This window comes from Schistocerca serialis, chromosome 4 (genome assembly GCF_023864345.2).
Source record: "Schistocerca serialis cubense isolate TAMUIC-IGC-003099 chromosome 4, iqSchSeri2.2, whole genome shotgun sequence".
NCBI classification, from domain to species: Eukaryota; Metazoa; Arthropoda; class Insecta; order Orthoptera; family Acrididae; genus Schistocerca; species Schistocerca serialis.
In genome coordinates this window covers 649,740,998-649,766,312 of record NC_064641.1, presented here as the reverse complement: position 1 = coordinate 649,766,312, position 25,315 = coordinate 649,740,998, and the positions used below count along the sequence as shown (strand labels likewise).

Here is a 25,315-nt window from a genome sequence, read left to right as displayed (position 1 = left end):
TTCAATGGAATGTTGTCTATTCCTGGCCCTTGTTTCGACTCAGGCCTTTCAGTGCTCTGTCAAACTCTTCACGCAGTATCGTATCTCCCATTTCATCTTCATCTATATCCTCTTCCATTTCCATAATATTGTCCTCAAGTACATCGCCCTTGTATAGACCCTGTATATACTCCTTCCACCTTTCAGCTTTCCCTTCTTTGCTTAGAACTGGGTTTCCATCTGAGCTCTTGATATTCATACAAGTGGCTCTCTTTTCTCCAAAGGTCTCTTTAATTTTCCTGTAGGCTGTATCTATCTTACCCCTCGTGAGATAAGCCTCTACATCCTTACATCTCTAGCCATCCCTGCTTAGCCATTTTGCACTTCCTGTCGATCTCATTTTTGAGACGTTTCTATTCCCTTTTGCCTGCTTCATTTACTGCGTTTTTATATTTTCTCCTTTCCTCAGTTAAATGTATTATTTTTTCTGTTACCCAAGGATTTCTACTAGCCCTCGTCTTTTTACCTACTTGATCCTCTGCTGCCTTCACTACTTCATCCCTCAGAGCTACCCATTCTTCTTCTACTGTATTTCTTTCCCCCATTCCTGTCAATTGTTCCCTTATGCTCTCCCTGAAACTCCCTACAACCTCTGGTTTAGTCAGTTTATCCAGGTCCCATCTCCTTAAATTCCCAACTTTTTGCAGTTTCTTCAGTTTTAATCTACAGTTCATAACCAATGGATTGTGGTCAGAGTCCACATCTGCCCCTGGAAATGTCTTACAATTTAAAACCTGGTTCCTAAAGCTCTGTCTTACCATTATATAATCTATCTGAAACCTGTCAGTATCTCCAGGCTTCTTCCATGTATACAACCTTATTTTATGATTCTTGAACCACGTTTTAGCTATGATTAAGTTACACTCTGTGCAAAATTCTATCAGACGGCTTCCTCTTTCATTTCTCTCCCCCAATCCATATTCACCTACTATGTTTCCTTCTCTCCCTTTTCCTACACTCGAATTCCAGTCCCCCATGACTATTAAATTTTCGTCTTCCTTCACTATCTGAATAATTTCCTTTATCTCATCATACATTTCATCAATTTCTTCATAATCTGCAGAGCTAGTTGGCATATAAACTTGTACTACTGTAGTAGGCGTGGGCTTCGTGTCTATCTTGGCCACAATAATGCGTTCATTATGCTGATGGTAGTAGCTTACCCGCACTCCTATTTTTTATTCATTATTAAACCTACTCCTGCATTACCCCTATTTGATTTTGTATTTATAACCCTGTATTCACCTGACCAAAAGTCTTGTTCCTCCTGCCACCGAACTTCACTAATTCCCACTATAACTTTAACCTATCCATTTCCCTTTTTAAATTTTCTAACCTACCTGCCCGATTAAGGGATCTGACATTCCACGCTCCGATCCGTAGAACGCCAGTTTTCTTTCTCCTGATAATGACGTCCTCCTGAGTAGTCCCCGCCCGGAGATCCGAATGGGGGACTATTTTACCTCCGGAATATTTTACCCAAGAGGACGCCATCATCATTTAACCATACAGTAAAGCTGCATGCCCTCGGGAAAAATTACGGCTGTAGTTTCCCCTTGCTTTCAGCCGTTCGCAGTACCAGCACAGCAAGGCCGTTTTGGTTAGTGTTGCAAGGCCAGATCAGTCAATCATCCAGACTGTTGCCCCTGCAACTACTGAAAAGGCTGCTGCCCCTCTTCAGGAACCACACGTTTGTCTGGCCTCTCAACAGATACCCCTCCGTTGTGGTTGCACCTACGGTACGGCCATCTGTATCGCCGAGGCGCGCAAGCCTCCCCACCAACGGCAAGGTCCATGGTTCATGGGGGTAGGGTGAAAAAATAGTTGGCACTATTAAAGTTCCAATCCTCGTATTTGCGATAGATCGCCAGAAGAGCGTAAAAATGGAAAGCCTAATCAACAATATAAATTATTACAAAGGCTGCTGTAACTATGAGCATGTAGGAAGCATTAATACGGGCTTTACTGACAACATGTATACTGCGACAGTGGACTCTGGGGGAAGGGCGGCGACGAGAGCACGACGCCCTCGGTCTGCCCAAGACTTCCGCACACGCGCGCATGGCCGCCTGTTGTTTACACCAATACACATGCGGCAGGGCGGGTATGGACATCAAATCGCTTGGCGGAAACACGATGATGATGAAGTGTTGGACTGCCGGACAGTAGGATAGGTACTCAGTGTATGCGCTTCAACTGCGTGCGTACAGGTGCACGTACTGCCATTGGGTAATTACCGCTCCCATACACAGGAGGCCGGAATTTGCAGACCATACGTTGGACTGAAATCGAATTGTGTGTACAGAGTGTAACAGATTGAGTGTATACAGGCTTTTTCCAAATGCAGCACGATGGGTTCAAAGCATGTATTACACCTATTACACAAAAACTTCGATCATCCGCAATACGATATCGACTCTATCATTACCGACAGAGAAACATCTTTCGCATTACAGTTAGCGAATTTGATTAAAGAGGCCATCAACACAGATGTATTTGGAGACAGCTATAGTACTTTGACCTATGATGACGAAAGAGTATTTTCTGTGGCAGTCGCAGTGGAAGAGGTGTTTGAAGAGGATTATGGGAATGTTGTGGAAGACAGTAAGAAGCGTAAAATGGTAATAGACCTGGAATATAAAAAAAGGGCAGCTACGTTTTGAAATGAAAATAAGAGGAATAAATGTTTAAAAACAGTCCAACATAATTTCAGAAAGGTTAAGGATACAAAATCACTTCATAGATGGGAAACACGAAGTCATTGAAGGTGGGACACGAAGCCACAAATTATTACAGCCTTCCAAATACGTATTGGAAAAATTAAAGAAGACGAACCACTACCTATTCATTAGTTGGACCTGAAACGATGGGCTTTGAGGGCGAAAGACGAAGTTAATTCGTCGTGCCACATATTCACAGCATCTGCGAAAGAGGTTCACCATTTTAAGGTAAGGCATACAATTATTTTCAGAAAGATTAATAAAATTGTTACTCAAAAACAATTAACCAATAAAGAGGAATTAATAGAATAAGCTGATGCATTTACAGTAAAGTCTAATAATGCATCATTACGAGAGAATAATGTTTACAATTCGGACCAATCTCGATTTAATTTGGACACCCGCGCATGTCATACCCTATCCTTCAAAGGAACAGTAAAAATTGAATATATCGCGCAATCGTTGAATTCGTTAACTCATAGCTACACGATACAGCCAATCCTAACTGCAAGTTGTGTTTTACAAGCCTCTTTGATTGTAGTTCTGACGTAAACAGGTGGCCAGTATCGACCCATTGTACAAAACCGACAATATTGTAGCATTAGCTTAAACGTCTGGTATATTAACATCAGATCTCGCTGTTAAATGGTTTGCGGATGATCACTTACATGCTGTCTGTAGGATTCTGCGTTTGGATTCCTAGGCAGGAAAAATCGCAAAGAAATTTAACAACATAGACAAAGGTAATGAGGACGTAAAATTATGATGATCTCTGATGGAACAATAGGCATAATCCAGCCACTTGATGTTTGCACATTCAGACGGTGGAAGAATTTTCTGAAACAGTTCTCTGATGTAATCCTACTATTCGGCTATGATGTAAATCTGCACCAGAGGAATACTCAATCTTTTATTCATAATAAGTTTTCATCCCCTCGATTTGTGAACATGTTTAGGTACGCGTGGTTCAAGAGCGGATAAACCACAGAAAAACCTAATTGCTTTAAAAATTTTGATACACGCTGTAAATTGTGCAGTAATATTGTAACAATCAGATGTACATGGTGAACTATCTGCATGTGTATGCACCTCTTCTTTGTAATTTTGTAACATAAGATCCCTCATTATTGCATTGACTATCAAAGACGCAACATAAACTAAATACTGTAAAATAACAAAATATACGTCAAACGTAATATGCAAAACCAAGAAACGAAACGAAACAAAACAAACAAAACAATAAAACAAAGAGCATGAGAAAAAAATGGCTCTGAGCACTATGGGACTTAATATCTGTGGTCATCAGTCCCCTAGAACTTAGAACTACTTAAACCTAACTAACCTAAGGACATCACACACATCCATGCCCGAGGCAGGATTCGAACCTGCGACCGTAGCGGTCACGCGGTTCCTGACTGGAGCGCCTAGAACCGCACTGCCATATCGGCCGGCAGCATGAGAAAACAGAATGGGAATAGACTTTCGCCACCTCCACGTTTGTTATTCCCAGACCTGACAGAGAGCTAGACCTTACTGTTTCAGTTAAATCCTTTGATATGGTCCTCCTCAACTCTGGATGTATAGTTGAGTGGGAGTGCGAAGGCTAGGCCACGTTCCGGGGGATCGAGCAATACAGGCTACGACAGAGGTAGCGAGTGGCGCGCCTCAGAATAGGCAACTCTCTCAATCAAGGTACAGCGTACAGATTCACGGTTGGGTGTGGAACATCGGAAACCAATTTCGGCCCTGCAATGATAATAAATACAGAAGTTTCTTGTGTTCCCAAACCTTAGGTTGGAAGAATGTATATAAAAGGATATACCAAAATTATGTTATATACAGGGTGATCCATTGATCGTGACCGGGCCAAATATCTCACGAAATAAGCGTCAAACGAAAAAACTACAAAGAACGGATTTACCTTGAAGGGGGAAACCAGATGGCGCTATGGTTAGCCCGCTAGATGGCGCTGCCATAGGTCAAACGGATATCAACTGCGTTTTTTTTAAACTAGGAACCCCCATTTTTTTATTACATATTCGTGTACTACGTAAATAAATACGAATGTTTTAGTTGGACCACTTTTTTCGCTTTGTGATACATGGCGCTGTAATAGTCCCAAACATATGGCTCACAATTTTATACGAACAGTTGGTAACAGGTAGGTTTTTTAAATTAACATACAGAACGTAGATACGTTTGAACATTTTATTTCGGTTGTTCCAATGTGATAGATGTACCTTTGTGAACGCATGCTGTTACAGCGTGATTACCCGTAAACACCACATTAATGCAATAAATGCTCAAAATGATGTCCGTCAACCTCAGTGCATTTGGCAATACGTGTAACGACATTCCTCTCAACATCGAGTAGTGCGTCTTCCGTCATGTTCGCACATGCATTGACAATGCGTTGACGCATGTTGTCAGGCGTGGTCGGTGGATCACGATAGCAAATATCCTTCAACTTTCCCCACAGAAAGAAATCCGTGGACGTCAGATCCGGTGAACGTGCGGGCCATGGTATGGTGCTTCGACGACCAATTCACCTGTCATGAAATATGCTATTCAATACCGCTTCAACCGCACGCGAGCTATGTGCCGGACATCAATCATGTTATGTTGGAAGTACATCGCCATTCTGTCACGCAATGAAACATCTTGTAGCAACATCGCTAGAACATTACGTAGGAAATCAGCATACATTGAACCAATTAGACTGCCATTGATAAAATGGGGGCCAATTATCATTCCTCCCGAAATGCCGCACCATACATTATCTGCCAAGGTCGTTGACGTTCCACTTGTGGCAGCCATCGAGGATTTTCCGTTGCCCAATAGTGCATATTATGCCGGTTTACGTTACCGCTGTTGGTGAATGACGCTCCGTCGCTAAACAGAACGTGCAAAAAATTTGTCATCGGCCCGTAATTTATCTTGCGCCCAGTGGCAGAACTGTACACGACGTTCAAAGTCGTCGCCATGCAATTCCTGGTGCATAGGTATATGGTACGTGTGCAATCGATGTTGATGTAGCATTCTCAGCACCGACGTTTATGAGATTCCCGATTCTCGCGCAGTTTGTCTGCTACTGATGTGCGGATTAGCTGCAACAGCAGCTAAAGCACCTACTTGGGCATCATCATTTGTCGCAGGTCGTAGATGACGTTTCACATGTGGCTGAACACTTCCTGTTTCCTTAAATAACGTAACTATCCGGCGAACGGTCCGGACACTTGAATGTCGTCGTTCAGGATGCCGAGCAGCATACATAGCACACGCCCGTTGGGCATTTTGATCACAATGGCCATACATCAACACGATATCGACCTTTTCCGCAATTGATAAACGGTCCATTTTAACACGGGTAATGGGGTAATGTATCACGAAGCAAATACCGTCCGCAATGGCAGAATGTTACGTGATACCACGTACTTATACGTTTGTGACTATTACAGCGCCATCTATCACAAAGCGAAAAAAGTGGTCCAACTAAAGCGTTCATATTTCTTTACATACTACACGCATATGTAATAAAAAATGGGGGTTCCTAGTTAAAAAAACGCAGCTGATATCCGTTTGACCTATGGCAGTGCCATCTAGCGGGCCAACCATAGCGCAATCTGGTTTCCCCATTTCAAGTTAGACGAGTTTCGTTCTTTGTAGTCTTTTCGTTTGATGCTTCTTTCGTGAGATATTTGGCCCGGTCACTATCGATATTAAAAAACTATAACTATATAATTAACCAAGTCACAAACCCAGAGTACAACTGCTAGTGGCTGTAAAACGTTTGATAATAACAGTATCTTCAGCTGTTCGCTGGTTGAGCACTCAATGGCGATCTGTCGAAAGGCTCTTCTTGAGGCTTGCCGTTAAAAAAATTTTCATTCAACGGTGCACGTTACACAATTATCACAGATGCTGAGAAGCTTGTTATCATTATTCTGGTTCACATAAATTCAGTTTCCTTTTACTATGCCCATTGTAATCCGTGCGGAAAAAGAAAATAAGAAGGTAATTTTCTACAAACCCTTTGCAGTCTGACTGCAGTACTAGTTTGATTTATGGATCTAAATATTGTGTGTGAGAGGGCTTAGCACTTGATTCAGAACATGTGTGGACTTACTTTCACTTTCTAGACGGGGCCTTGGTAGTTGTAGCTGAGGAACACGTTTAAAAAGATCAAAGTTGATTTAGAAAAGTGCATTCGTGTAGTGACATTATTACTACAGGATAATTACTTGCAGAAAAACATTTATTCCTGAAACCGAAATTGCTTTTAGTGATATTGAAAAAGACGACGATTGAGTTGATCGGCACATATAGACAGTAAAATGTGGCATTGGCTACCCACTACGCATTACTTACACGGTCAATCAAAAGCTTTTACCTTGAACGAAAACACTAATAAGTACAAAAGCGAAAGGAACAAATGAGACAAAAAAAAGCAGCAAGGAACAAGATAGAGCTGTTCTCTTCACCCGTCATTATAAACAGGAACTCAGCTAGTTGTTTAGAAATTAGATTAGGTAAAAATACTCATTTACTGTTTCAGATGGTGAAGTAATAATACAAGAAGGTCAAGATGAAATCCAATATGGAGTATACGTGATGAGTCAAATAAGAACAGAAAATAATCTTAAAATCTCATTATATATGACGTAAGTTATGGTCATTCAAGGTAAATAGTCACTACGGTCGAAGACGGTAATTAACAACCGGTGTAATGTTTTACATATTTGGGTCGTTACAAAAGCTTTGATTGTGCTAAAGATATAGACGAAAAGATGTTCCAATTGAAAACATCATGTGGAACAATAAACAGAACATTTAACCACAAATCGCCAAAAGTTACAAAAATTCGATTTTATAGAACTAACTATAATTTTACTATGGTATGAAAGCTATAAATGTACAAATGAGAAGACAGATAGCAAGAATACCCGAGCACAAGAGATGAGATTCTTGAAGTGATTTGCACAAAAATGAAAGCGTTCGTGTTTGAGTTGAGTGTAAGAGCTACTACTGAGAAAACAGATGAATGTAAGGCTAAGTGCGAACTAGTGGTTAGAATGGGAAATGAAATTACTCAAGAAAATTCTGAACTTCCCTCGGAAAGGGTGGACAGACACAGGTCGACCAAAGACATGAAGGATGTAATCTTTATGAAGACGTTATAGACAGGTGCCTAACTGATGTGTTTAAGATGACCGCTACAATACTATTGCAACCTGTCTTTCTCTTGGAACTCTTTTTCTTAATAAAATTCTTCGTTTTGGCCGCTTTATTGCCAAGGCATCCATAATTGGTATTACGTTGTAAGAAATCTACGTTTTGATTGTCAACAGTTAGCTGGCTGAATTCAAACATAACTGTATTTCTCTTTGAAAAGTTTTACCGGCTAGACTTCCCAGAATTAAGGCCATAGATAAAACCAACAATAATTGCACGTTATTCTATAGAGAGAGCAATCATTAAAGGCTGATAAAAGGCGAAATACAAACATCAGATTGCACGGTGCATTTTTGATTGTTCGTTAACTACTGGAAATTTTTGCGAATGATGTATGTTAAGTTTGACATTTGCCTAACGAAACGTGAAAACGATTTTCTCAGCGATATCTAGACAGCTTTAAAAGGAGCAACTGAATTTGTGTGCCGTACTGTCACAATGAAAGGGACGGGGCTCCAATACTAAGAGTCAGACACGAGACATCAATAAAAATCAATGATTGTAAGGCCTTGGCCGTACGCCACAAAAGGGGACGTTGTTTCATCTGCCAGACAGGTTACGTTTCATGGTTTCTGGGACTTCAAAAGGCCTTCTTCTTATTGAGTTCGCTGACGAGGTTAAGACAACTAATGGCGAAGATAACACACTTGAAAACTGGGTGGACAAAGTACGTAATAAAAAGCAAAATTGCAAAAGAAAAATAATCTGTCTTCGAGGAACAGCACCTGTTCATAAGTATGCACCCCCGTTAGCTAATTTCGAACTTGTTGACAACAAGTTATTCGAACATTTGTAGCTCGAACACGTTTAGAATTCAGTATTGATTTTATGACAGTCTTAGATAGGTATTTTTTGGAGCATCGGAAATTTACACAGAGAAAAAAATTTGGAAGAAGCACATTAAAAAGTAAGGTTACTACGCTGAGTATTTCTGGCCTAAAAGTCACTTTTTTACAACCAAACCGAGAACCGTTCATCTTGCGGAGTAATGCCATTCTTTAATATCAGTGCGCGAAATTGAATCCTTGAATCTCCCTTAAAACCTATTTCGTCCTTAGCATGTCCAGAGGTGCCATCCAATGTAATCTGAAAAATAAGTTTCACCCGACTTGGAGCTCTTATGATAAATGTTTGGCAGCCGTAGACAGTATGGGAGGTGTTATATTGAACAAGTGAGAAGCACTAAGTAGCGACCGGAGTCACACACAAGCTGGAGATCTGACGTTTAAGGAAGTACAGTTTACGCACAATGAGGAAGTTTAAATTAGTCGTACCTTCTAATTAAGCAAACTCTAGTGGAAATGTCGCTGCACGGAAGCCGATTCGCCGACAGGCGTTTTGGTCACGTCTCCTGCATAAGTGCTCGTAAGTTGAGCTCTGCAGTTATACTGCTCGTTCCAACAACGCCACTGCGTAAAAATCACGTGATCAGCCAGCGAGGTATTACATGCAGTAGTGAAGAACACGTATGTGATGCATTACGTCACAGTAGTACACACTCTGGTCTGTGTGAGTTCACACATAATGATCGTAATGAAACATGCATTTAACCAAGAAACTGCCCTCTACGATCAGTGACCTTAATAATATTGAGACAAGGAGCTTAGCCATCACATGAAAGTCAATTAACCAAATGCCAGTGCGATATTGGTTAACTAGCTATTCGCCTCGATAAAATCGAGAGATTGAAATGCTTTAATTGCCGGTTATGTCACTTTCAGTTTGAATCTGTGGCAGCCAATTACGTATGCCTAACGGCAAGCACCAGTAGTCTATTCCATATGGCTGCTGCAGGACGCGGGGTCCATAAAGACATGAAAAGCCTATTTGACAGAGTTTCATAAGAACTTTAAGCATCAACGGCTTTCAGTCTTAGACATATCCATCCAAAGGTACAGATAAATTATGTTAAGATTTTATAAACACATACAAAACGAACGCGAATTCTTACAAGGTTAAGAACAGTTCAAGTAAATACATCTCTTATGTCACTGTTCGACAGTGGATGCTCCTCAGGTGTTACAATACGTAATGAATTCCTATTCTACACAGGATATTAACGGTGCACTCAGTAGTGACATCACTTAACAGGACAGTATAGACACTAATTAGAGGGCTAGAGAAGTAAGTACTATCATAGTAAAAACACTGAAAAGTTGGTTACGACCTCCACCAAACCTTCCATCATACGATGACGATATAACTACCGACTGCAGGAGACTCGATGATCTTCGGCGAACTTCTTTGGCAGTCTCTCAGGTAGACAGAAGTGAATAACTAAGCCACCATTACAAATATACACACATCAAAAATAGTTTTGCATCACCTCTGTTCCGAGAGTTCCGGAACCTGTACACAAAATTGGAATAGAGATCAACATAAACATCATTTCCGCCCTTTTTATTGCTCCTGAAAACCACATATTGCATGTTGTACCACCATACAGGGAGACCTTCAGACGTGGTGGTCCAGATTACTGACACACCGGTACCTCTAATACCCAGTAGCACGTCGTCTTGCATTGATGGATGCCTGTATTCATCGTGGCATTCTATCCACAAGTTCATCAAGGCGCTGTTGGTCCAGATTGTCCCTCCTCAAAGGCGATTCGGCGTAGATTCCTCAGAGTAGTTAATGGGCCACGTCGTCCATAAACAGCCCTTTCAAATCTACCCCAGGCATGTTTGATAGGGTTCATGTCTGAACATGCTGGCTACTCTACTCGAGCGATGTCGTTGTCCTGAAGGAAGTCATTCACAAGATGTGCACGACGGGGGCGCAAATTGTCGTCCATGAAAACGAATGCCTCGCCATATGCTGCCGATATGATTGCACTATCGGTCGGATGGCATTCACGTATCGTACAGACTTTACGATGTCCCCCATGACCACCAGCGGCGTACATCATCCCCATATAATGCCACCTCAAAACAGCAAGGAACCTGCATCTTGCTGCACTCGCTGGACAGTATGTCTAAGGCGATCAGCCTGACCAAGTTCCGTCCAAACTCGTCTCCGACGATTGTCTGGTTGAAGGCATGTGCGACACTCATCGGTGAAGAGAAAGTGATGCCAATCCTCAACGGTCCATTCGGCATGTTGCTGGGCCCATCTATACCGCGGTTCATGGTGTCGTGGTTGCAAAGATGGATCTCGCTATGGATGTCAGGAATGAAATTGCGCATCATGCAGCCTATTGCGCACAGTTTGAGTCATAACACAATGTCCTGTGGCTGCACGAAAAGCATTATTAAACATGGTAGTGTTTCTCTGAGCAATAATCTGTAGGTAACGGTCAAAGCACTTGGATGTTTAAGACGCTAGTAGAAAATTGTACCTAATATCTAGTGGACAACTGTCAAACAACATATGAACATGTAAGCATAAAGAACAAAAAACATTAAATGGAAAGAAGACCTCATGCTGCAGTTGACTAGTCCAACAGATATTACATACTATAAAGAAATAATGGTTTTATAACAAAAGTGTCAAAGCAGTGTCTATGAAGAATAAGTAAATGCCAAATTGACACTGACGGCAGCAAATATGTGGTCACATACTGGAATTTGTAAAGGCAAGTGGTGACAAGTCATGAAGATGATGTACACAATAACTTAACAGCGTAACAGCTGCTGGAGAGATATCTGACATTATTCGTAAATAAACGAAAAAACTGTACCATGAATAATAGGGGCTTAGTTCTCACAAAACATGAACTATTGGCTAGAATTTTGTATGAGTAAATAACATGAAAAAATTTTCTAACATTATTGTCAAATACGTAACATACTTAATGTAAAATAAAACAAAAGAAGATACAAAAATGTTACAAAAATCTGATATAATAGGAAACACTGTAGTCTAATACTTTTAATAAAATACACTACGGGCCATTAAAATTGCTACACCAAGAAGAAATGCAGATGATAAACAGGTATTCATTGGACAAATATATTATACTAGATCTGACATGTGATTGCATTTTCACGCAATTTGGGTGCGTAGATCCTGAGAAATCAGTACCCAGAACAACCACCTCTGGCCTTAATAACGGCCTTGATACGCCTGGTCATAGAGTCAAACAGAGCTTGGATGGCGTGTACAGGTACAGCTGCCCATGCAGCTTCAACGCGATACCACAGTTCATCAAGAGTAGTGACTGGCGTATTGTGACGAGCCAGTTGCTCGCCCACCATTGACCAGACGTTTTCAATTGGTGAGAGATCTGGAGAATGTGCTAGTCAGGGCAGCAGTCGAATATTTTCTGTATCCAGAAAAGCCCGTACAGGACCCGCAACATGCGGTCGTGCATTACCCTGCTGAAATGTAGGGTTTCGCAGGGAGCGAATGAAAGGTGGAGCCACGAGTCGTAACACATCTGAAATGTAACGTCCACTGTTCAAAGTGCCGTCAATGCCAACAAGAGGTGATCGAGACGTATAACCAATGTCACCCCATACCATCACACGGGTGATACGCCAGTATGGTGATGACGAATACACACCTCCAATGTGCGTTCACCGCGATGTCGCCAAACACGGATGCAACCATCATGATGCTGTAAACAGAACCTGGATACATCCGAAAAAATGACGTTTTGCCATTCGTGAACCAAGATCGTTGTTGAGTACACCCTCGCTGGCGCTTTTGTCTGTGATGCGGCGTCAATGGTAACCGCAGCCATGGTCTCCGAGCTGATAGTCCATGCTGCTGCAAACGTCATGGAACTGTTTGTGCAGATGGTTGTGGTCTTGGAAACGTCTGTTGACTCGGGGGTCGAGACGTGGCTGCACGATCCGTTACAGCCATGCGGATAAAATGCCTGTCATCTCAACTGCTAGTGATACGAGGCCGTTGGGATCCAGCACGGCGTTCCGTATTACCCTCCTGAACCCACCGATTGCATATTCTGCTAACAGTCATTGGATCTCGACCAACGCGAGCAGCATTGTCGCGATTCGGTAAACCGCAATCGCGAAAGGCTACAATCCGACCTTTATCAAAGCTGGAAACGTGATGGTACGCATTTCTCCTCCTTACACGAGGCATCACAACAACGTTTCACCAGGCAACGCCGGTCAACTGCCGTTTGTGTATGAGAAATCTGTTGGAAACTTCCCTCATGTCAGCACGTTGTAGGTGTCGCCACCAGCGCCAACCTTGTGTGAATGCTCTGAAAAGCTGATAATTTGCATATAACAGCATCTTCTTCCTGTCGTTTAAATTTCGCGCCTGTAGCACGTCATCTTCGTGGTGTAGAAATTTTAATGGCCAGTAGTGTAGTAGCTATAAAGTCAGGCTACCATTTCAAAGTATCACAGCTCGGAAACTATTATAGAATCGTGGCTTGTAAAACGTTATACAGCTCTAAAAATTTTTTTCCTCTTTTGCCAGAATTTCGATGTGTGCCCCACATGTCCCTTGTAGTTCATCAAGACAATATCCAAGTTCTGCACATACACGGATCGCCATTTCGCCATCAACAGTTCTGCTTGCCTTACTGATTCGTGCACGACGGGCAGCAGTGTCATTGATCTGTGTTGTGTACACGCGATCCTTGACGTAACGCAACCAAAACAAATCTAATGGCGTGACGTCGGGAGAGCGCGGCAGGCGTGCGGCGGGGCCATCATTACCCATCCACCTCTTGGTAAGTGTGTCCTTCAGTATGTCCCCCATATTCAATCTCCAATGTGGCGGTGCACTGTCATGTTGGAAGATGTAATTGTCATTGTCAGCATCTATGGAAGGCAGCAAGTGACAGGCGACTGCACATGGGAGAGATCGATCGTTGGCTCAGTGGTTGGACCATTCGGACCTTGTTCGCAAAAAAAAAAGAGATAATCGGTTACGTAATATAAGAGAATTTGACGTAAAATGACAATCTGAAGAGAGATCGCATTATACAGACCTACGTAATGTTTTATTTAATTGTTTTTGCCGCAAAGTTTTTGAACGGAATTACCGGTTTCGTCTATGCAATAGCATCTTTAGAATCTACAATAGAAGTGATAGAAAAAACATTAATATCTACGACTATAAGAGATTAAAAGAAAAGGTAAGCCTATAATATATACACGATGTACCTCTCACTCTACAGGAAGTCATAACTATGTAAAAATGGTATGTAAAAACTGGCATTGTGCTTCAACCGGACATATATGCATGTATCTACAAGGTCTCGAATAGCTTTGGATCCTGTTATCGTATGTAAAGTTGAGGCATGTTTGACAGTTTTACCTCTTAACATTTTTTCCATTGTTATGATTCGTTTCATTGCCGCAGAATGAGAGGTATATTGTGTTCATATTATATTTTCTGTCTTTTGTTTTTAATCTCTTATTGTAATAATAGGAATGATTTTCTTTCACTGCTATTGTAGATTCGGAAGATGGTTTTTTTTTTAATAGCCGAGTCCGGTAATTCTGTTCAAAAAAACTTTGCAATCAAGACAACTAAATAAAAAATTGTTCTTACGCAACATTAAATGGACAACTGAACTTACTTCCTGCTGTTCGCGTGATACCCGACAAATTGATTTCTGGGTGCTGCACTGATATGCAGTTTCCACCCTACCAAGTCGTGCTTGAAATACAGGGGGACGCCGACTTCGAGGAAGGTGTTCACCACTTCCTCTCTCTTTAAAGTTTTTAATAATTTATACGCGCATAATTTTGCCAGTGGTTCTATCCCATACATGAGTCGGTAATTTCGCTCTACCGTTGTCGCAGTTTTGGATTCTGCATACGAGATGACACATCATCACTTCTGCTGGGCTGTCACTATTTTAGTGCACTCCAAGTCTAATCTGTAACAAAGGACAAAAGAATGCACTTTGAGAGCTGCTAGACGCCCTACAACAAACCACGTTCCTCTATCTCTAATATTCCCAAGTTAAGACTTTCTAAAGTGATAGCAATACTTTCTGGACACCCTGTACGATGAATGGTGTATTGCACAATGCAGTTCAAGAAACAGAAGTGCCTCTGCGTAGAGGGCACTCTATAATAATCAAAATGACGTCTCATAAACTCTCAATGCATCAGCTTCAGTTTCAGTTTCATAGACGCCGGACACTTTGAGCTGAAGGAAACCATGAAAGGCGTCTTCAGTACTATTATCATTCAGCGCGATTGCTCCCTCTAGTAATAAAAAAATAATCAAAATATTTAAATTAGCGACTTTCAGTAGGTATCAAACATATTGAACAAGGTGAATGCAGCATTTGCATTATTTTAGTGTTATTTTCGCGACACAAGAAACTTCAAATTGTCGTGAAACGTTCTGGGTGTAGAGCCGCATCATGATACCCAATACTCAGAATTCTGAAAAAGCGACATTTCGGTTGTGCTGCAGTGGCCTTCCTCAGCACGTAGATACTTTTTTTTTCTCTGTGGGCGACGTCATTATTCTCACACAAATTGGTAGTAGAACCTGGGGAAGGGGTATATACTACATAGGACGAAGGAAGCAAGCTGAGTTTCAAAAAATCTCTTTAAGCAGAATCCATATTGATTATGGTCGATCCCAAACACCCATTCGTGTAATCAACATGGAATCCGCAAACAGAGGCCTTGCGAAACTAACCTCGCTCAATTCGTCATTGACAGCCAGAGAGTCGAAGAAAGCAGCATCCAGGTTACTGCATGTTCCTTGACTTCAGGTGAAAGGTTACGTAGCTTAGTGTACAACTCGATTTTTAATTTATTGGCTTTCGGAATGTACCCATACAGCCGTCTCAAAACTGGAAATGTTATATTAGAGATTGAAGTTTAGCATGACAATTCAAAGTCTTCATTAGTATCAGTAGTAGCCTGGTGCGAAGCTACACAGACCTAACCAATTACTGATTCCGACACAAAACAAGTTTTACAACCACAGTATACTGATACGAGTAAGCAATAGGATAATATAACACAAGATACACAGAGGCAGTATGCTATAAAAACCCTACCGATAACATGATAAAAAATTACAGATCTCCTTTGATACATATCAGGGATCTTCCAAAGTCAATCTATATTAATGACTACATATTTAAATTAACAACAAAATGATATTTTGTATGTCCTCAAGAAATGTTTAAAAAGCTGCGGACAAAGAATATAAAATGTGTGCAGGCCTTTAAGTACCATCTAGAGAGTACAGGAGAACAGTTTACGAGAACCAGACCTCTGTATTACAGCCGTAAGTATAGTTACACCAGTATTCAGACAAATACACATAGATGGTATTTAGAGACGATGCTCGGCATTTTGACTTCAATGGCGCGTCAAAGATTCTGCAAAGCGTCTTTGTAGCGCTATGCACTGATTGCGGTTCCACATTCGAGGAACTCGACAAGCAGAGAGCCCCTGTGGTCGAAGGAGGTCATCATGACCTCACCGGAACTTGCGTAAATATCTTCGGATTTATTTGGTTGGGGAGATGTGGCATGTTTACACTCCTGGCCTTGTCGTTTCCTCTCGGGCTGCACGATAACGTCCGCGCCCCACACCGCCAACCAAACAAAGGCTACGCTTCAGGGATTTGGTTAGGAAACACTGAAAGTTAGTCCGTACAAAGCAGATCTTTCATGGTGTAATTTTCATAATTTTGGTGACCTGAAGAAAGACTTGCGTGGGCATCGGTTTTAGTTGGACGATGGAATCCGAGTGGATGCGGTTGTGGATCCGTCAGCGGCCGACAGCGTTCTACGAAACAAGAACTACCGTCTCGTCCCCTAGTGGGATAAATGTCTTAACGAGTGTGGTGATTACCCTTGAGTAGAACTATTCCATTGATCCACTGCGGCGGGTATTCGGTTTTCATTTGAGTGCTCCTCAATAACACCGCCAATCGCTTCAAGCTACTTCTACTATTTCAGAAGACACAAGGCTTATGGTCCATATTGCACTAAACTCACATTCATCAAAACATTCTGTAGTTGTACGGGGGTTGCCCAGAAAGTAATGCAGCGCACTTTTTTTTCTCAGCCGAAAACAACGCTACGAATGCGAAAAGTTATACGTGTATTATTGTAAGTCTCCTGAGTGAGCGCGCAAAGTTTCCGCTTGTGAAAAGTCTATGGAGACTCTGCTGTCGACAGAAGTGCAGTTAGTCGCTGGGCGGGGAGGGTGAGGTCATCAGAAGGCGGTTCGGCGAAGCTCCACGATTTGCAGCAGTCGGGGAGACCACTCACGGCTGTCACACCTGACCTAGGCCCCCCGAACTTGTTTGGGCCATTAGAGGATGCCATTCGTGGAAGACACTTTGAGGACGATGAGGAGATGATTCACACAGTGAAGCAGTGGCTCCGCCACCAAGCCAAGGATTGGTACCGACAGGGCATACAAGCCCTTGTTTCGCACTAGAGGAAAGCCGTAGAACGGGATGGCAGTTACGTGGATAAATAGAGTGTGTAGATAAAAGACCATTCTTTCGCGTGTGTAATTCTCATTATGTTCCATAAAGAACTGTTGAATAAAAAATGCGGTGCATTACTTTCTGGGTAACCCTCGGATCTTCTGTGATAAAATCATGTTGGCAGAACATACGTTATGTGTGCAAGTCGGCCACTCCACCAAAAGACCGAGAATCAGATCAGGATCTTACAAATTCAGTCCGAAAGGAATGACTTCGGAGACCCAAAGCTGTGTCTTAAAGCCAACAGATCTACAGTGACAAGAGATGGCAACCCAGTTTCAACGAGGCTAGCGGATTGGTTCTGCTTTCCCAGGTTGGTGGCCATCAAAACCCAAGGTCGGGCAGGAGCGGAGGCATGTTCGTTGCGAAGTTGCGAGACAGTTTCTTTAATAGTAACCGCTAGAATGGTTCAAATGGCTCTGAGCACTATGGGACTTAACATCTGAGGTCATCAGTCCCCTAGAACTTAGAACTACTTACACCTAACTAACCTAAAGACATCACACACATCCATGCCCGGGGGAGGATTCGAACCTGCGACCGTAGCCGTCGCGCGGTTCCAGACTGAAGCGCTTAGAAACGCTCGGTCACAAAGGCCGGCAGTTACCGCCAGAAACTCCCGTTGCACAATTATCGTTTTGGGCAGGTCCAAGACGGAAGAGATTCTAAAAATTTCCAGTCATCTTAGGAAACTTCCTTACATACTAAAATGTGGGATGAAACTGTCAACACTCTGGAATTACAGTTCTCCTGCTTCTCATCAAATTATTACACAGCTAATGCAGCTCTAATTTTTTGAATAACTGCGATGTTATCGTATCAATTATCAATAATTATTAAATAATGAAATAATCAAAATTGTAATATGAGTGATCTATCATTCATCTAGATTCCTTACAACTGATGTCTGCTATTCTTTCTACATTCTTCACATTTCTCATAGAAATGTTTCTTCGGAGACTAATAACCGTTATTCATAAACTACAAACTATGCTCACACTACATGTGTGTCCAGGTGACAAAGGGTGTTGAGTGAACGAATGCTGTAGAGCTGGCTACTGCCGTGTGGCCTAGAGAAGTACTGTCGCTCTAGCTTTGTCCGCTGGTGCTTCCACTGACGTCCGTCATCTTATGGGACTGCTTACCCTCCAGTCCAGTAGCAGCTCCGATGGGGCAATTGTCGATCGAGGACGTATCTACGTACGCTTAGCGACTTCTACCGTCAGCCATACGTCAGAGGCTAGGGCTGACTCCCTGTGTGACTTCGCCTCTGACACCAGCCGCTGCTGGGACAGGCCACCTGCGCACCCTACTCGCGGCATGGCTGTGATGGTCAGCATCGCCAGCAATTGGCACAAAAATCCGGTCGCCGGCAGGGAATGTTTTCCTTAGAGAGATCGCTCCGTTTCTGGGCCACGTTAAGCCACGGCGGTCACAGACGAGGATACAGGGCATTGCCACAGAGGACCGCGGTTTGAACGCCCAGCTTCCTACCTGCTGGAGAATTAAATAAACTGATTCCAACCTGAACTTGGCTGCAATTGATTCTGCTTTTCCACTAGAGAACCCAACGCTCGTGGTGAGAGCGTCGAACGACCTGCTCTGATCTCCCATCCTTCCGTAGGGTCGACGTTATCCAGCGCTGTCGATGACGCCTCATCTGATGTCAGAAGATCCAGCCGGTACTACAGTAAGCTGTCGGGCATCAATGACATCAAGGACCGCAGAGCAACAATTGCAGACCAGCAGCAGCAGCTCAAAGAGACTATTAAGAAGAAGGGTGCAAGTAAGTGCCGATTACAAACTTTAAATCGGCTGGTAGGGTCTTTTGTTTTCTCTATATTCCCTGTATTCACTTGGTGGCATTTTACATGCGGACCTCTTCTTTTCCTACATCAAAACTAGATACGAGGCGAGTCAAATGAAAACCTTAAATTTCTAATAACAAATCGAAATTTCGAGCCGTTATCCTGTAAGTTGGTAAGCGTGCTACAAACACCGTGCAGAATGGCATATAGGTGGCAGCATAGTGTAGATGCACACATACCGTCGCAGTATCAGTATAAAGATGGCCGCCCCACTTGCGACTTGCACCAGGGAAGAACAGCGTTCTGTTGTTCGCTTTTTGCGTAGTGAGGATGTGAAACCTATTGAAATTCATCGACGAATGAAGGTTCAGTACGGTGATGCATGCTTGTTACAACAGCAAATCTACGAATGGAGTAGGAAGTTCGCAGATGGTGTGACTTCAGTGGAAGATGCTCCTCGTCCAGGTCAGGCACAACGAGTTGTGACTCCACAGAACATTGCAGCAGTTGAAGCCATAGTGAAGGAAAACCGCCGAGTGACACTGAGTGACATTACAGCATGTTTACAGATTAGTCATGGGTCAGCACTCCACACTGTGCATGATGTGCTCTAGTTTCACAAAGTGTCTGCAAGATGGGTGCCACGGCAGCTGACTACTGAAATGAGAGAACGACGTGTTGATGCTTGTCAAGAACTTCTTCGGCGCTTTGAACGAGAAGGTGATGGCTTCCTTGCAAGAACCGTTACTGGGGACGAAACCTGGGTTCACTTCCACCAACCGGAAACGGAGAGAGCGAGCAACCCAGACCTTACCCCAAGTGATTTCCGTATGTTTGGACCACTCAAAGACGCAATGGGAGGAAAGAAGTTCAGTTCTGATGAAGAGGTACGCCACGTGGTGCATGAGTGGTTGCGCGGACTACCAAAAGAATTATTTTTTTCTAAAGGAATTTATGCGCTTGGTAAGAGCTAGAGGACTTGCATTGAGCGTGGGGGAAGTTATGTTGAAAAGTGATACAGATTTGTACCACTTATGCAAAATAAATATTTTAAAAAATATTTAAGGTTTTCATTTGACTCACCCTTGTACATTTGTCACGGGGAGGTATCTGTGATCCTTCTTAATACAAAATAGGCTTATTTTCTGTCTCTCTGAAGCTGTTTTTTTTTTTTTTTTTGTATCATAATGACAGGTTTCGGGCATGTAACCCATTTTCAAATCATGTCTCGCAGTTACAGAGTAACGAGTTTTACGTGACGTATATACCCTGTAAGAGTGTGAAACTCGACATGAGAGAACTTTCACCCTTTGAAGTTATTTTTTGATGCGTCAGTCATCTGACTGGTTTGATACAGCCAGCCACGAATTGCCGTCCTGCACTTGCGTGCCACGTACTCAAATGTTTGTTGGTTGTATTCCAATCTCTGTCTTACTCTACAGTTTTTTAACCTCAAGAGGTCCCTCTAGTACCAGTGAAGTTATCCCAAATAATCGCGTACATCTTCATTTACATACATGCTTCGCAAGCCACGTACTGCCCGTGATGGAGGGCACCTGGCACCACCATTAGTCATTTCCTTTCTTGTTCCACTGGCACATCGATGGAAAAACGACTGTCTACATGCATCCGCATGCGTCCTGATTTCTCGTATCTTCGTGGTCCGTACGCGAAATGAATGTTTGCAGCAGTAGAATCGTCCTGCAGTCAGCCTAAAGTGCCAGTTCTCTAAAACTTCTCAATAGCGTTCCTCGAAAATAACTTCGCATTCGATCCAGTGATTCCCATTTGAGTTCCCGAAGCATCTCTGTTATATCTGCGTGCTGCTCGTACCTATCGGTGACAAATCTAGTAGAACGGATCTGAATTGCTTCGGTATCTTCCTTTAATCCGACCTGGTGCGGTTACCAAACACTCGAGCAGTTCTCAAGAATGGGTCGCACCAGCGTCTTATGTGCAGTCTCCTTTACAGGTGAACCCACTTTCCCAAAAATAGCTCAATAAATCCATTTCGTTAGTTGTCCTTCCCTACCACAACTCTTACATGCTTTACAAAGTTACGGCCAGGTATTTATACGACGTGACTATGTCAAGCGGGACACTACCAATGCTATATTCGAATATTACGAGTTTGTTTTTCCTACTTATCTGCATTAACTTAGATCTTTCTACATTTAGCGCTAGCTACCGTTCATCACGCTAACTGTAAATTTTGTCTAAGTTATCTTGTATGACCCTACAGTCACCTAATGACTGCACTTCCCGTACACCACGGCATCATCATGGACCAACTGCAGATTGCTATACACCCCGCCCGCCAGATCATTTCTGTATACGTAAACTAATAGCTGCCCTATCCTGGGGCACACCTGACGATACCCCTGTCTCTGATGAACATTCGTCATCGAGGACAACGTAGTTGGTTCTATTAATTAAAGAGTATTCGACCCACTCATGTATCTGCGAACCTATTCCGTATGCTCGTACTTTCGTTATGAGTCTTCAGTGGGGTACTATGTCAAATGCTTTTCGAAAAAATTGGACCTACCATCCACAGTTCGCAGCATACACGATGACAAAAGGGCAAGCTGAGTTACGAACGGATGACGTTTTCTAAAACCGTGCTGATTCATGGGGAGAAGGAATGTCAGAACTGCCTCTCTGGTGCCTTTAACTTTAAGAAAATCAAACTGATCATCATCCAACGGATTCTCAAGTTTCTTTTACATTCTTCTCCTCACCACACTTGTCATTAACTTGGGTGCATGAGCCGTGAAACTGGTGTGCGATAGTTGTCACACTTATCTGCCGTTGCAATCTTCGGAATAATGTTGATTACATGTTTTCAAAATCAGGTTGTATGTCTCCAGACTCGCAGATTCTACACATCAACTCGAGTATTCGCTTGGTTTCCACTTTCTACCAGTTGTTACAGAAATTCAGAAGGAGCCTTATCCGTCCCTATTGCCTTAGTTGAAAGCAAGTTTATCGAATCGCTTTTAAACTCTGACTCTAATACTGGATCCCCTACATATTCCATATTGACACCTATTTCTTCCACAATCACACTATCAGACAAGTGCTTCCCCTCACAGACGCTTTCAGTAAACTCTTTTTCATTTATCTGCTCTCTCTTCTTTCTTTCTTTCTCGGGGCCTTTGTCCCGCGCCAGTGTGGGGTCGGCTATGTTACTATTCATTTGGCAGTGTTAGTTGCAGAGGGTTGCCGTCAACCCCGAACACCCCCCCCCCCCCCCCCCCAGGACAGAATTAGTGTATCCCAGCTGTCTGCATCTAGTATAAGCCACGTATGAGTGTGAACGTTTTCAAATATCTGCGAGTCGTGTAATTGAGGGGGAAAGTGGGGACCAGCCAGATATTTACCTAGTGAGATGTGGAAAACCGCCTAAAAACCACATCCTGGCTAGCCGCCGAGACTGGACCTCGTCGTTAATCCGCTGGGCGGATTCGATATGAGGCTGGCGCGCCAACCCGAGTCCAGAAAGCTGCGAATTAGCGCTCTCGGCTACACTGGCGGGTATTCTGCTCCCTGTTCTGCACTTAACAATGGAATTGCCACTGACGCCTTTTATTTAATTTGGAGAAAGTTTGTTTGGTCTTCTCTCTGTGCAGAATAAATCCCTCCAATGACCATTTCTCTTTCCATTTCTTCACATTTCTCCTGTAGCCATTTCGCCTTGGCTTCCCTAGTCATCTTATTTATTTCGTTCCTACATGACTGATTTATTTTAATTCCAGAATTTCCATTAATATTTTTGTACTTACTTCTTTCATTCATCAACTGAAGCTGTTACCAAAGGTTTCTTTACAGACAGCTTTCTTCTATCTACGACAGTCTATCCTACTTCTGTGATTGCTCTTATTAAAGATGCACATTCCTCTTGAACTGAACCGCCTACTGTGTTATTCATTACCACACACCTACAGCTTCAGAGAACTTCAAACGTATCTCATCATTGCTCATATTTTAGTAACCCATTTAGTTGCACATTAATTCTTCGAGATGGTCCCCTTTAAATTCCGTCTACTCTTCATCGTTGATAAATTGTGATCCGCGTCTATATTTACTCCTGGATACGACTTACAAACCAATATAGGATTGCGATGTCTCTGTCTTACAATGATGTAATGCAGCTGTAATCCTCCTGTGTCACCAAGTCTTTTCCAAGTATACTTCAACCTCTTGTGACTTTTTTATGACTGTATTTGCTGCTACCGGCTGAATTTAATTGCAGAACTGAAATATACTCTGCCCCTCCCCATATTCTACTGTAGCTCTGTGATCTGTTCCTTCTCCTATTGCAGTGTTCCATTCCTCCATCATAATTCGATTTTCATCTCCGTTTGTTTAGTATCCTCCTAGTCTTCATCTCTTCATCCTCTGCTTTCGAAGTCGGGAATTATTGTTCTTCGCGTTGGTTTGTTTTCAGTGGTGACGAGACAACTTTGTCACTGAATTGCTCACAGCAGTCCCCTGTCTCGCCTTCCTTCTTATTCATGCTACAGCTTTGCTGCTGTTTATGTTATCCTACATTCGTCCGACCACAAATCCTTATCTTTCTTCATTAGATTCCGCTGACTGCCGACTGTATCTAATATGAGCCTTCGTATATCCCTAGTCAGATTTTCTAATTTACCTATGACGTTCGAACTCCTGATATTCCACGCCCCTACCAATAGATGTTACCCGTCTGTTTGTTATTCACTGTTTTCTTCGTTGTTTCCTCCCACTTGGCACTTCCATCCCGCAGATCCGAAAGGGGGCTGATCAGGAATATTTTGTTGATAGAGATATCATAATGACACTTTTTCAATTACAGGCCACGTGTCCTGTAAATACACATTGCGCGTCTTTACTGCAGTGGTATCTATTGCTTCTGCATCCTGTTGCAGTTGATCACTGCTGATTCTTCCACCATTAAGGATCAGTTTTATACTCGAAGGTCAAGAGGGTGAACTGAAACATTGTTCACTTCTCCACTGTCTTTGAGAAGACCGTTCTGTAGAACTACATTTACGAAAAGTCTTCGGTCGAAATTTCTGATGATTTTTATTCAAAATTTAAGCAGCGTTTTAGTCGAATCCTAGGCCTAGTACTTTTGACTGCTCTACCACTAGACCCTGAACAGGGTCTACACTACCCTTCCCTACCCTACTGATTGCAATAATACCGTTGGTCTTTTGAGTAATGGAAATCACGAAATTGCACGCTAAAACAAGATATTGGATGGTAAAGTGCTCATTCGTAATCTATAATCTGGGGTAACGTACAGATCTTCTGCTCCTGTGGGGTAGTATGCACAGTTAATGTGGAATAGTGTCGTGATCCTTTTAGTTCTCAGAGGGAAATAGGGTTAGATGCGTAAGACGCGAGACTCGAAACCGGCTGAAAACCGCTTCCAGTTTTTAGTGGGATATTAAACATTAACATTACACTAGCTCATTCAGGTACAGTTTTTCGCTGTTTCCCTTTGTCACCTGACGCCAATTGTAGGCTTGGTGCCTTAAAGGGGCTGAGGCCGAATGCAAATGCTGCTGCAACATCTCCTGAAATTGTAACCTTCCTAGCTAGTCAGCTATCTGTGAGTCTTGTATTATCTGTCACTTTTCGTGACCACAGAGACGCCGAACATAGTTTAGAGGAACAAATTAACCCTATCAAGCCATACATACGGACATAAAAGTTTAAAATGAATCACCTCACAGTATTATCATTGTAATTTCGTTCCATGGGATGCGCCTTCATTCGGCCATGGAAACACTATTGGCCTTCTACCTAAGCAGCTGTTATTATCAATTACTATTGTGTATTTTCCTTCATAAGCTTACGGCAGTTAAGGAGTACTTTGCAGCAGATGCGTTTAGCTTTTATCTACAAAGCCTCTTTGTGGTCATTCTGGAAATATGGATAGTAATATGCCTCTAGATAGGGTCTTTAAAGGTTCAAAAAAGCGTTTCCCTAAGTTGTACGATTTACTTACGTTGTTTTTGTACCTCGTTTACATATTTCTCAAACCACCCCTTTTTTCCGTCGGTGTTAGCGGAGGTTGAGGAACACGTGAAACCTTGGTTTTATTTCTTTTGCGAAATG

At 42.5% G+C, this 25,315-nt stretch overlaps 1 protein-coding gene across 1 annotated transcript in view; it reads right to left on the bottom strand.

The window, feature by feature from the left end:
* Positions 1–2,001: 2,001 nt before the first annotated feature.
* LOC126474662 (clumping factor B-like) overlaps positions 2,002–25,315 on the bottom strand; it is a 154,874-nt gene continuing 131,560 nt past the window's right edge. Inside the window, exon 2 of the mRNA XM_050102141.1 lies at positions 2,002–2,108. Within this exon, the coding sequence (XP_049958098.1) occupies positions 2,002–2,108 (107 nt within the window). The remainder of the gene's footprint in view (positions 2,109–25,315) is intronic.